Source organism: Orycteropus afer, unplaced genomic scaffold (genome assembly GCF_000298275.1).
Source record: "Orycteropus afer afer isolate SDZICR_OR568_19922 unplaced genomic scaffold, OryAfe1.0 scaffold00210, whole genome shotgun sequence".
Lineage (NCBI taxonomy): Eukaryota > Metazoa > Chordata > Mammalia > Tubulidentata > Orycteropodidae > Orycteropus > Orycteropus afer.
In genome coordinates, this window is record NW_006921797.1 from 5,129,858 (window position 1) to 5,142,967 (window position 13,110).

The 13,110-nt window shown below is 36.8% G+C and overlaps 1 protein-coding gene across 1 annotated transcript in view; it reads left to right on the top strand.

Annotated features, from left to right (window-relative positions):
• Nucleotides 1–7,433: 7,433 nt before the first annotated feature.
• The window catches only part of TBL1XR1 (TBL1X receptor 1), a 45,176-nt gene continuing 39,499 nt past the window's right edge, over nucleotides 7,434–13,110 (top strand). Inside the window, exon 1 of the mRNA XM_007948285.2 lies at nucleotides 7,434–7,491. Coding sequence (XP_007946476.1) covers nucleotides 7,434–7,491 — 58 coding nt within the window. The remainder of the gene's footprint in view (nucleotides 7,492–13,110) is intronic.

Here is a 13,110-nt window from a genome sequence, read left to right on the forward strand (position 1 = left end):
TTCTGGATTTCTATCTGTAGATTTAGAATCATTTCTAATTTTTCATTTATTTTGTCATTTTGTTCTTGTATTTTCTTCCAAAATTCTTCTACAGTTTTGTCTCTGTTTTCCTTGGTCTGTCTCTCAAGCCTTTGAAGATAACCTAATATAATTCTTTTGAATTCCTTATCAGGGAATTCCAATGCTGTGTCTTCCTCAGGGATGTGTTTTGGATCTATATCCTGGTCCCTTGTTTCTCCTGCTTTATCTTGCTGCTTTGTGTGGACTGTGATGCTTTGTTGTCTCCGAGGCATTGTGACGTTTTTGTGTTTATATTTAATTGGTGATTATATGGTGATGTGACTTGCCCACAATTTTCATTTTCTTTGTATGTTATCTGTATAGGCAGGGTACTGTGCTGTGCTCCTCTGTTCACTAGTTGACAGCACTTACACACTCACCACCTGTCTCCTTTCCTTTGTCAGCCTCTCATATGTTCTTGCTGACCCTGGCAAACAGAGCCTGTTCTTAGGTCCCTGGAATCTGAATGAGATTGCTATCACTTTAAAATCCAAAGTGGTTGCCACTTGTAAACATTCAAAATGGCTATGCCCTCGGTCACTTTAAGTATCTAAAATGGCCACTGCTTCTAAACATTCAAAATGGCTGCGCCCTCGGTCACTTTAAATGCCCAAAATGGCCGCCACTTGTAAACATTCAAAATGGCTGTGCCCTCGGTCACTTTAAGTATCCAAAATGGCCACCACTTCTAAACATTCAAAATGGCTGCGCCCTCGGTCACTTTAAATATCCAAAATGGCTGCCATGTGTCAAAATGGCTGTGCCTTCTGGACAGCAGAAAGTCCACAGCTCAGGTTATCTTCCTCCTTGCTGTTTCCCTTCCTAGTCATTGGCCACCAGAGCAGTTGTCCCTGCAGTCCTTGGTGATTGGGACTGATGTTTAGGTCAATTCTCAGGTCTGAACACCACTTGGAAATATTCAGGCTCTTGGTCTCGTCAGAGTAGCTGACAGTCCGCAGCTCCGACCGTGTCTGTACTCACTGTTTTCATTCAGGTTTTTCCTCTAGTTGGTGCCTAATCTACTTCTGTATAGTTCCTTTCAAAGCTCAGGGTTCCAGGATTATCTTCTGTATCTCTAGCATTGGTTTTTCTTTTCTTTGTTGAAGAGCGTCTGTGTTGCTGCCTGCCTATTCCTCCATCTTCCTGGACTATTATTATTTTTAAATCTTTGCTAATGCTATGGGCAAAATATTTTGTTTACTATTGAACTTAAACACTTTTCATAATGTTTCAGCTGGAAGGAGTATACATTGATAAAACTTATGGGGGAAGGGAACCCAATTTGGCCATATTTTTTAAGAATCAAAATAGCTACTTATCTATTCCTTTTGATTTAGTAATTTACTTCTAGAGGATAATCCTGATCCTGGGAAATATTCATAAATGCACACAGACCACAAAGAAATGGAAAGAAAAAAAAAGTCTTTATGTATAAGTATCCTCCTGGGAATCTCAGAATATGGAAAACAGAATCACCTAGATGTTGAACAAAAGAAAAATTTAACTCATATCTAGTATGGATTAATATGCCACCACTGTACATTGTGGAAGCGCTTTGGTGGCGCAGTATTTAAGTGTTTGGCTGCTAACCAGAAGGTCAGTGGTTCGAACTTACCAGCTGCTCTGTGGAAGAAAGATGTGATAGTCTGCTTCCATAAAGATTTACAGCCTTGGAGACCTTATGGAGCAGTTCAGCTCTATTGTTTAGGGTTGTTACAAGGTGGAATCAACTAGATGGCAATGGGTGGGGTACATTGTGGAACACATTTTATTGAAAGATAAAATAATTTTGATTTATACATGACTTTTTATTGTATGCTGCAAAGGGTTTCCAGACCTCTCAGTAGTGTATTGAGGGCTGGAGATTTAAGAAGATAATCGTTCTTGTATATTTTTCTCTATCCGTAACTTTTTCTTCAGTTACTTAGATTTAAAATAATGTGACTAGGGTCACATTTCAGCACTGACTTGTTTGAAGAATAATGTCAGGTAAGAATATGATACCTGCACTGATTCAGGCTAAAATCAGAAATAGTACTGGATGTGTATAAGAAGAAACCAGGAGATAATTAAATATTTGGAGCATTTACTGTCCACTGTGTGTTCAGAACTGAGTTTTGTGATGCTGAAAATGTTGTATGTTTTTAGTGGACTGAATCATAGCTAACTTGCCTAAATACTCCTGTTTTTATAGTATGTTAAGTCATTGATTGCCTGTAACATTGGAGTTTTGAATAAAAGATTGAGTTCATAAATTTTCTGAGAGTTAACATAGAATAATAACAATTGCAGCAAACCTAGATTTGAAGTTCCCTAGCATTTCCTCAAAGCTTTGCACTTACTCTAAGAAAAGCAGAGCCTCCCAAATAGAGTTTTTCAGTGTGATGGTTCTAATATATGTCAGTACAAAATACCTGATTTTGTTTGGTGGGGGGCGCATCTTAATTTACTAGATAAGGATGAATAAGTAAGATCGGACCAAATCTACCAATCAACACATTGCAATTTTAACAAATAGGAGTTAATTTTGAATATCCTGTTCATTTAATAGTTAAGCTCTTGAAGGTGGGGCTTATTTTACCCACAGTACCCTCCACCAAACCTGAAACCTGAATGGTGCAGGGTAAAGATTGGATGGATGTCTCAATACTGTTTTGTAACTTGGTATGAAGACAGTTTTTCTAAAAGGTACCACAGTGGAGGAGTTGCAGTGGTGTAAATTACCTTGCCTCCCTCATTGGAAATCTGGGCTATCTAGTATCTGAGTATCTAGTCTTTACCCAGGGCAGGTGAAGACTATGTCACACCATGGAGGAACTCTCTTGGCTGTATAAAGCAAAGCAAACCACAAAGATCTGGTTACTGCAAAGCCGTAGTGAATAGGTTACTAATGAAAAAGTAGTGATATTTTCTGTATTTTGCTCTTTGGCTTTTAAGGTGTCTTAAAAGTGGGCTACACTGAGGTTTTTAAGCAAGAATTGTTCAGTCTGTTCTTTTCACATGTCCTTTGATGTTAGAATTTGAAAGGATTAATTTCATAGCAAACTGTACTATAGAGTTAGGTATCCTTGAAAGTGGATAAACTCAGGCCTTAGAGTCAGTATAATTTACTGCAGCTGTGAGTGAAGCTTTTACCTCATTAACCTTTTTAAAAGACTGTTGTGTTTGTGTTTCCTCTTTACTGTAAAAATGTGAATTCTTCAAGGTGTGGGTTAATTTTATTTCATCTTTCTGTTCATAGCCTTCAGCACAGTGCTTTGCCCATATTGGTAATACATGATTTAGAGAAGATATAAGGGAAAAGAGTAAGATTCCTGCTTTCCAGGAATTTAAGAGGTAGCTGAAATAGTCTAGAGCTTTGGCAACACTGTTAAAATTTGAAGCATCTACCTTTGTCCCCTAAAAAATTTACTTTGATTGCCATAAACTGGCGTAATACTAAGGTCAATGATATAGACTTTGGAGGTAAACCAGCTTAGAACAATATGAACAGATAAGAACTTTCCTGCTTTGCTTGTTCAATATTTTTTGTTGTAACTTTAAAAGGGGTGGGGAGGGGCTATGTATAAAGTTACCAAGAACACTGAATTACTGAACGATTGGTCCTAGGGGAAATACCAGTTTAGGTTTCTGTTCCGGAGACTGTGGTTATAACATTTTCAGCTGATCAGTACATAACCTTGTTTTATATGTGTCTCTATTTAAAGAAAAATAACAATATATATTGTTGATTCATTAACATTGAACTCATGGCTGGTAACAGTATAATTCAGGCTGCGTGAAAACTTACCTAACCACGTGTATTTTCTCTGTAAGGTATATCACAGCCTTTTTGCACATAGGAACATGAAATGACCCTCCAGCACTATGTTTGGAGGACATTTTAAATAGCAAAATCAACAGCAGCAAAAAAAAAAAAAAAAAAAAAAAAAAAAATTCCCTTAAAATTCTGAGGAACATTGTTTCTGAAGTATAATTATATATGTAATTCTCTGTAAGGTATATCACAGCCTTTTTGCACATAGGAACATGAAATGACCCTCCAGCACTATGTTTGGAGGACATTTTAAATAGCAAAATCAACAGCAGCAAAAAAAAAAAAAAAAAACAGAAAAATGTGACACTAACTAGACAACGAAAAGAACACTTCTTTACACTGTGAGGGCTGAAACAGAAGGCAGGGAGTATTGCCATGTTGGACCTCAGCTGGGAACGTGCATACAAAACTCAAAAATTTTGACTGCTTTATATTATATGTCCATGAATGACTGTGAAAGCACCGAAAGTATTGATTTTGGAGTTGCAAATAAATTTTACCAAGTAGGTGAGTTTCCAAGGAACTCTGGTGGTACAGTGCCTGAGACATTTGACTGCTAACCAGGAGGTTGGCGGTTCAAACCCATCAGCCACTCCATGGAAGCAATACTGGGCAATCTACTTACATAAAGATTTGTTGTTGTTGTTGTTAGGTGCCCTGGAGTTGGACCTGAGTCATAGCAACTTCTCCTTGGATTTCCGAGGCGGTATCACTACGGAAGCAGATTGCCCAACCTTCCTTCCAAGGAGTGGCTGGTGGGTTGGCACTGCCAGCCTTCTGGTTAACAGTCAAATGCCTTAGGCACTATGCTACCAGAGCTGCCCCATAAAGATTTACTGCCTTGGAAACCCAGTGAGGATAGCTAAGAGTGGAATTTACTTGATGGTAGTGTGTGTGGTTGATTTTAGATGAATTTGCAAATCCAGAATCTGAATAATGAGGATTGGCTGTACTTCTTAAATGCCATTGTTCATTATGTGTGTTGGACTGAATGATAGATTAGAGGAAGAGCATGCTTACTTCGTTTTGTCAGTCTCTCTCCCTTGAATTTCATCTAGCCTATCTCAATCTCTCTGATTTCTGGAAATTCTGAAATCACATTGTCCTTACTTGTTCTCCAGACAAACAGAAACAAGAAACCAGCAAGTTAAATTAACACAGCCATTTTTGGATGGCTTGAACTCTGGCACAGGCATTCGTGAATGGTCAAATTATGATTTGATTTCATATACTTTCTTAAGGGGTAAGATTAGTTGCTTTGTTTTTTAAATCTCCATTGACTTTAACAGGCTTTCAAAAGGCAGCGAAACACCTGTTGCGTGTGCTGCAGTTCTACTCTGTCCTGAATCGGAATTAATTGATTCAACGCCAGTGAGCTTTGTTTTTGAGTGGGGAGGGGTTTGTGTGTCAGTCACCTTCCTGCAGCAGCAGTGACTGGGGATTAGGATAAAGGTTGAACGAGATATCCTCCACAGGATTTATTAGCTTAATGCACCACAATAACAGCTTGACAAGAAGTCCTGAGCCAAAAATCAGGAGTATTATCTATAACTGTTCTGTTAAGTATATATTGAATATTCAGGTGACACAAGACTAATTATACTCTTTGAATTAATTTTTGGGTGATAGCTTTTGATTCTTCCTCCATGTTTTCCATCTCAATAAATGACAGTACCCCTCATCCGGTCATCCAGAAAAGAAACCTTTGATTCTCCCCGAGTTCTGAAATATCTTCCCAATCCCCATACTTCTCTCCAGCTCCATTGTTACCATTCAGGCTACACTCTCTGGATTACTATAACATCCTCCTAACTTGACTTTCTTCATCTAGTGTTAGTTTCCTTCCAATCTGTTCTTCATTTTATAGGCAGGATGATCTTTTAAAAATGTAAATCTGGTCATAGCCCTAACCTGCTTAAAACCTTTCAATAAATCAAAGGCTCTGGTTTTTGCCTATGTTTCAAGTCTTCATATTTCACTTATTACACTCTTAAACTGCCCACACATCTTATGTCTTCAGTGTTGTGCTGACTTACTGCTTAGTGGAATGTTTCCATTCCCTGCCTCTCCCCTCCCCCAAACATTCTTTACCCACTCCACACCCTCACCATAATCCTTAGAGTCTGAACATCTATGAGACTTTCTCTAAGATGTATTCCTGGACTACTAAATGAGGTTAGGACTTCCTCTGTGTATATCCATTGGAAAATTATTAGCTCTTTATTTAACTTTTTTCCTTTCTGAGCTATAAATTGATGAGTCACCACTTTTTTTACAGCTTAGGCCAGTAGCAGTTCTTGTCACGTACATAATACGTTTTAGTTTGTCATTATTTGGTGAGCTCTACATCATAAAGAGATCTATGATGTGGCAGGAGTGTGCACCAAGGCCCATAATGCTAGATACCCCATTTTGCTGAATGAATGTTAGCGTATCCTTTAAATTGGAGTTCTGATGGCATCGTGCCTAAGGCATTTGACTGCTAACCAGAAGGCTGGCTGGCGGTTCAAACCCACCAGACACTCCTCGGGAGGAAGACTGGGCAATCTACTTCCATAGAGATACTGCCTCGGAAACGCAAGGAAGGGTCACTATGAGTCAGATTCAACTCTCGACAGCAGTGAGTGATCCTTTAAATAACACAATTATCCCTCATATTTTAGTGTATCTTAATAACATTTTATTGGAGCACAGTTTCACTTACTTGTTTATATATCCTTTGTAGCTACTTTTCCACTACAGAGCAGAGTTGAATAGTAATGACAGACCTACAGTACAGCTTGCAAAGCATAAAATATTTATCTTAATGACCTTTTACAGAAAAAGTTTGCTGACCTCTTCTTTAAATAATTTCTGTGATATGATAATGGACAAATATAGTTAGACATTTTTAAATCATATCTAAGTGTCTATTCCCCACCCTTAGAGCTTACGTGTGACCAGTAAGAGAATATCATTTGAGTCTGGCAATTATATTCCAACCTCTGTAACTTATGCGTATCTAAAGTTTTTTGAAACTTGAGCATTGCAGATTAGACACTAAGAAAATAGAAACTTCAAATTCTGCAAAATAATTTAGACAAAATAAGAATGAATAATTCGCCACTCTGCGCCGCTCAGTCTTACCCAATTTGGGCTAAAATGAGTTGTTTCTTAAATAACATTCTGACTTTTCAAATTTATTTTTTTAACAGTTCAAGAGAAAAGCAGAACAATTTTTTTATGCCATTTGATATGACCATCATAATAAGATGCTGAAGCCCTCTTAAAATTTTTGAATAATTTTTGCCAATATGTATTGTGCAGAAAAATAACCTCAACCATGTTTTGGTTGTATAATCATTTCACTAATGATTGGATAGAACTTTATTTGTTAGGGTTGTCATTAGATAATACAGAACCTTTATTTTATATCATTTAATAAAATCAAATGGATTTTACAACATTGTTTACATTTTGTTTAAAATTATTTTATTGAGAAAATACTTAATTGACTTTGTTTTATTTTTAGGGTTATATCCTGTGTTGTGACCTCATGGTTTAAGTGGGAATAAAGATGAGTATAAGCAGTGATGAGGTCAACTTCTTGGTATATAGATACTTGCAAGAGTCAGGTGAGTACTTTTATAAAGTAAATAGGCCTCAAATTATTTTAATATTCTCAAAATACCCTTTTATGCATTTGAAATTTGTATCAGTCCAAACCGTTGAACTTTGTATGTTTCCCTAATGTCTGGACTGCTATTTTAAAGCTATGTGTTGCTGCATGGTTTAACTCTCTGACTCTTTCAAATATGTTAGAATCACCTCAGGCAAATATTGTAACAAAAGGTTTGACTTTCACTGTTAAAAAGCCACTTTTATAACTTGTTGTGCACTGAGACTATTGCATATGGTTAATAGGAACATATAAATTCTCAGATACCATTAATTTGGTAATGTATGTTTAGAATCTTCTGTTAAATGTTATTGGTCCTAATTGCAGTTAGCATTTCAAAAGTTAAATTACCAGTATTTTTTCAGAATGCTTTCATAAGTGTTATTACAATTGATTAAGTATAACCTGATCTGAATTCTTATTAATATTTGGTGGGTGATAAGTAAATCATTTGTAATAAAAAATAAATACATGGTTATCCAAGTTTTCTAGACAGATTATATTTTCTAAGACATATAGTCAGAAAATAGAAGTAATAGTGTAAGGGGAAATGTAGAAAATAGAGTGAGGAAAATGTAAAAGTAGAAAAAGGAGAATAGACATCGGTAGGGTTGTCAAATAAAAAAACCAAACTCCCTGCCGTCGAGTCTATTGCGACTCATAGTGACTCCTTGGGTTTCCAAGGCGGTATCTCTAAGGAAGTAGATTGCCCAACCTTCCTTCCAAGGAGTGGCTGGTGGGTTTGAACCACCAGTTAGCAGTCAAGTGCCTTAGGCACTGTATGCCACCAGGGCTCCCTGCTTGCCATGTTAAGGGCAAATTGTTAACATGAAATAGCATCATTTGGTAGTTAAAAATACAGCTGAGAGATTGGATTTTAGAAATAAACCTGAAAGTTACCAAATGTTTTATTAGTAAGATGTGGTAGCATGGTACACTGAAACGTGGGAGAGCTAAAGCTCAATGAGGCTTCCTTGTTTTTCCAGGTCTCACAAGTTTTCTGCCTTTGACAGGATGAAGCCTTACCACTTTTCTATCACTACTAGTGGAAAATATTTATAATAATTTTGGTAGTGGTGTGGCGGAGGATACAAGGAAGAGAATAGAGGTCTAAGCTGTAGGACAGTGAGGACAAGGAGGATCTTACTGAGCCCTCAATTTATAGTTTTCATACTTCAGTCATTCTTACTATAGAATTTAGCTAGTTGGCCTTTCTAATACAGGGAATGCAAATGTGGCCTTAGGTCAAACTATAGACTGACTGCTTGCTCATGTAGTTCCCAACTGCACTCTAGTTCTAAGACTTTCTCCTGGGTTTTCTATTTTCAAGCACCATCACTGTCTCTCTCTGGCCTGGAATAAAATGGATAATGCAGCAAGGGGGGGAAAGAGGGAAGAAACTAAACTTAAGAAATCATAGGACATTAACTTGTTATGAAATTTTTGAGATTAATGAATTTTTATTTATTATCTAATTTTTAAACTGGTATTGAATGCAGATCCAAGAGGGATGTCCCAAAGAATGTTTGAACAAGAAAAGTGATTAATAAAATGAAAAGCTAGTGATCTGATGATTGGTATAAACATAAGTTTAGAAATGGTTGTACAGTACTTTTGATAAAAATGGAAATAATTTATTGGATCAAAATTAAACTGTGCTTTCTGCCTTTGCATCAGACCACTGTTGAAATCAGAGATCTGAAACTTTGGACACTGAAACAAAAACCATTGTTTAGGATCCAAGGGATAAGAATAAATTTATTATAAAGGCTTCTTTTGTGTATTGTAAAGGCAACTTTTTATGTTGAACCATATGAAGTTGCTCTTTGTGGTCAGAAATGGTTAAATAGCTCAGCAGTGTCCTGTGGGACCCCCTATGCTGTGAAGAAACAGGGCAATATGAGGCTACACAGGCTAATATGTCCACAAGTCATCAGTTTCTGAACAGCAGACCAGAAGCTGGTGTTTTATGTTACTACAGGAAAATAGAGTGAGCAATGCAATACAGTAATACTCTGGGTTAATTTCTGAAAAAGTGATTAAGTATCATCAAATTAAATATTATGAAAGGCTTCTTAGAGTTGCTTATACTCTGAGAAAAACCCTTCTCAGTGCTATGTGTTAAGGTGTTTTATGTCACGGTGGAAAAAAATGAAAGCCAAGAATTATATGTATATATGTATAAAAAGAACTTTGTGTGATGGACTGACGTTTATTGTATTAAGTCCCTTCTATTTGTTTACTGTGTTCTTAGATGTGCTTTTTGTATTCTTTATAATACTGATGAGGAGGTAATGATCTTAAGTAATATCCCTAAAAATGTGGAATACCAGTCCCTTGATAAAAATTGTAACTTCCTATTTACATTATGATTTGTATGGGAAAATCAGATTCAGCTGACATTTTTATTTATGGCAGTTTTTCTAGGAGTATAGTTTTCCATAAATTGCTTATACCAGAGTTCTGAAAGTTTGACCACCTGCCTCAGAATCACTCTGAGAACAACAGTGAGGCCCAAGAATACACATTTTATAAAAGCCCCAGGTGATTCTTAGGCACAATGAAATTTGAAAGCCATTGATCTGTATTAGTTGTAGGACAGAACTTGACAAGAGGTTTGTAGCATGTTCATAGTATTTTAAAAGAAAAAAAAACACACTTAGTAACAATACAGGATTAAATAGAAAGAATGAAATGGACACATTATGATTTGGAGTTTGAAAATATGTCCTAAAGAGGAGTTGCCATTATTAAATTTGTGGGCAAGATTTAATAGGAATGCAGAGGCATGCTTATGTCATAAAGGGTGCCATGAGTCATTTGTTTGAACTTACTTTGAGAAACATGAGATGAGAAAGACTAAGAATGGTTAAGTGCTGAGCTGCTAACCAAAAGGTCGGCAGTTCAAACTCACTAGCAGCTCCACGGCATGTGGCAATGTGCTCCCATAGAGATTACAGCCTAGGAATCCTATGAGACATTTCTGCTTTGTCAAAGGGGTCACAATGAATCAATGACACACAATAGCAACAATGAACACAGGGCAGGGTTCAGATAGCTCATAATATCATCTAGTGAATGCTTGTAATGGCTTTACGTTTGGACATGCTCTTTCTTGCTTCTGATCTCCAATTTTATATACAAATGGACATTTTTGCACTTGATTCTATCTTAGAATCACCTAGTCCAGTAATTGTTTTTCCTGGCTGTTTTGGGAATTCATCATATTTATCACAGTAATTTCTAAAGGATATTTATTGAGAAATATGACATAAATTACTTTTAGGTCGTAAATATTTCTCTTGAAAAATAAAGTAATTCAGAAGAAACTAAAATTTTAATATTGACTTCTTGCTTATGAAAGGAGCACTAAATTGGATTAGGAGATAGGCAGAAAAGGAACCTTCATGGCAAAGAAAAGATCTACACAAAAACAATCAAAATGCTGGTCTATAAGAATACCAAAAAGAAAACAAATTTTCTGTTTTGCCTTTCTCATTAGATAAGGTCAGAAAATCCAAAACACACCTTATGAAAGTTTTGTTCTATTTAGATAAACATGTGGTTTAGACATAATGTTTTTCAGTAAGAATTTTCAAAAGTAGTTCTCTGTTCAAAACTCAAAATCATTTGGAGGGGGAAAAAAAAGGGGGGGGGAAGGTTGGGACCAGGTTTGCTGGTCCAATAGAGCCTGGTGGAACCACTGAGACTATGGCCCCTAGCTGCCCTACAGGTCTGGAATTGAGACCACACCTGTGGTTTCCAGCCAAGCAAAGTACAGGTATGTGAGTTGAACATTTACCTCAAATGGACACATGCCCTTGAAACAACAATCATGGGAGAAGGAAGGGCACCTTATGCACAGGGAGACAGCTTAGGGGGCAGGGGAGTATGGAGGGATGGACACCGGGAAGTGGTACCTTGGGGAGGAAATTGGAGGGGAGCTGTTGCATTGTGGTAAACTGTGGTCAATGACATGAGACAAAGTATATGTGAACTGCTGTATCGAGAGTGAACTTGCTCTGTAAATCTTCACCCAAATCTAAATAAAATAAAATTAAAAAAAAAAAAAAAAAAGTAGTTCTCTGTTTAATGTTGCCTGGACTGTGGTATCCATCTTCAGTGGGACTATCTTAAATACTTTATGCCATGTGGTGATCATCCTATTCTGACTTTTATCAATACTAGAAGATATTACCTGTTATAAGCCCTTCCCACGTGAAACATACATAGCGTTTCGTTATCCGTGAAATCTGTTGTTTGTTGAAAATGAGATTACATTATGATATTTGGCCTTAAGTCTTAATGGACTTGCCAGTTTGAAATAAGCTGTCTCCACCCACCAGAACTAAAAAAGAGAAAAATATATTTATTATAAAAAAACTCACTGCCATCAAGTCAAACCCAACTCATAGCGACCCCTCCTTGGGTTTCCGAAGCAGTGTCACTACGGAAGTAGATTGCCTAACCTTCATTCCGAGGAGTGGCTAGTGGGTTTGAACCGCCAGTCTTCTGGTTAGCAGTCAGATGCCTTCCTTAGACATTATGCTACCAGAGCTCCTATATACTATATTATGTTGTTGTTGTTGTTGTTATTTGTTGTCGAGTTGGACCCGACTCATAGTGACCCCTCCTTGGGTTTCTGAGGCATCATCACTACGGAAGTAGATTGTCCAACCTTCCTTCCAAGGAGTGGCTGGTGGGTTTGAACCTCCAGCCTTCTGGATAGCAGTCAAGTGCCTTAGGCACTATGTAACCAGAGCTCCTATACTATATTATAGGATGTTTTATAAAATGCTGTAATTTTTCAAATTTTATCAGTTTTATCTCTAGAAAATTCACCTTAAACAAACCACTTTGTTCCTCACTGTTCTGCACTTTTATGAACCAGAGTTCAGTATTCAATAGTTATTTCCTAGGGAATAAAATTAGTTATTTTTTTCTCTTTTGAGATGACTTGAAAATTGAGTGCGTTTGACATGTAATACTGTAAGTAAGGATTGACTTTATTCAGTACGCTGCCTTTAATTAGTGTTTGCCCTAGGACATAAATAATTCGATTGCCCTAATAACTCATTTGTAGCAACCTTATGCAGATAAATACTTAGTGGTATATGCCAAGTTATATATAACAGAATATGATACAGTGTTCATTTCAAAAGAGCTAAGTGGTTTGGACTTTTTATTCCCCCCAGCATCACATATGACTCTCCTGTGGTTATTCACAATTTTGGCTTCTTTATTCTAGAGAAATATTTGCTGGCAGTTGTTTGTGAACTACTTGACACCTTTCTTTGTGTGTGTGTGTTATTGCTCTGTATAAGAAGATCATTTTATATGGCTTAAACTGTGTGTTTTGTTGGGGGAGAATTCTTGATTATACATTTAACTCTCAACTGTTATATGTTTAAGAGCTCTACACTTCCTCTGTTGAAGATATGCTTGATTGTTGGGAGCTATCAAATAATTATATCTTACTGTGGAAAGGCTAACTGGAAATTGCAAAAACAGTATGTCCTTGTTACTAAGATAAGAACTTATTTTCTAGATTGTGATTCTGATTACTATTACATTA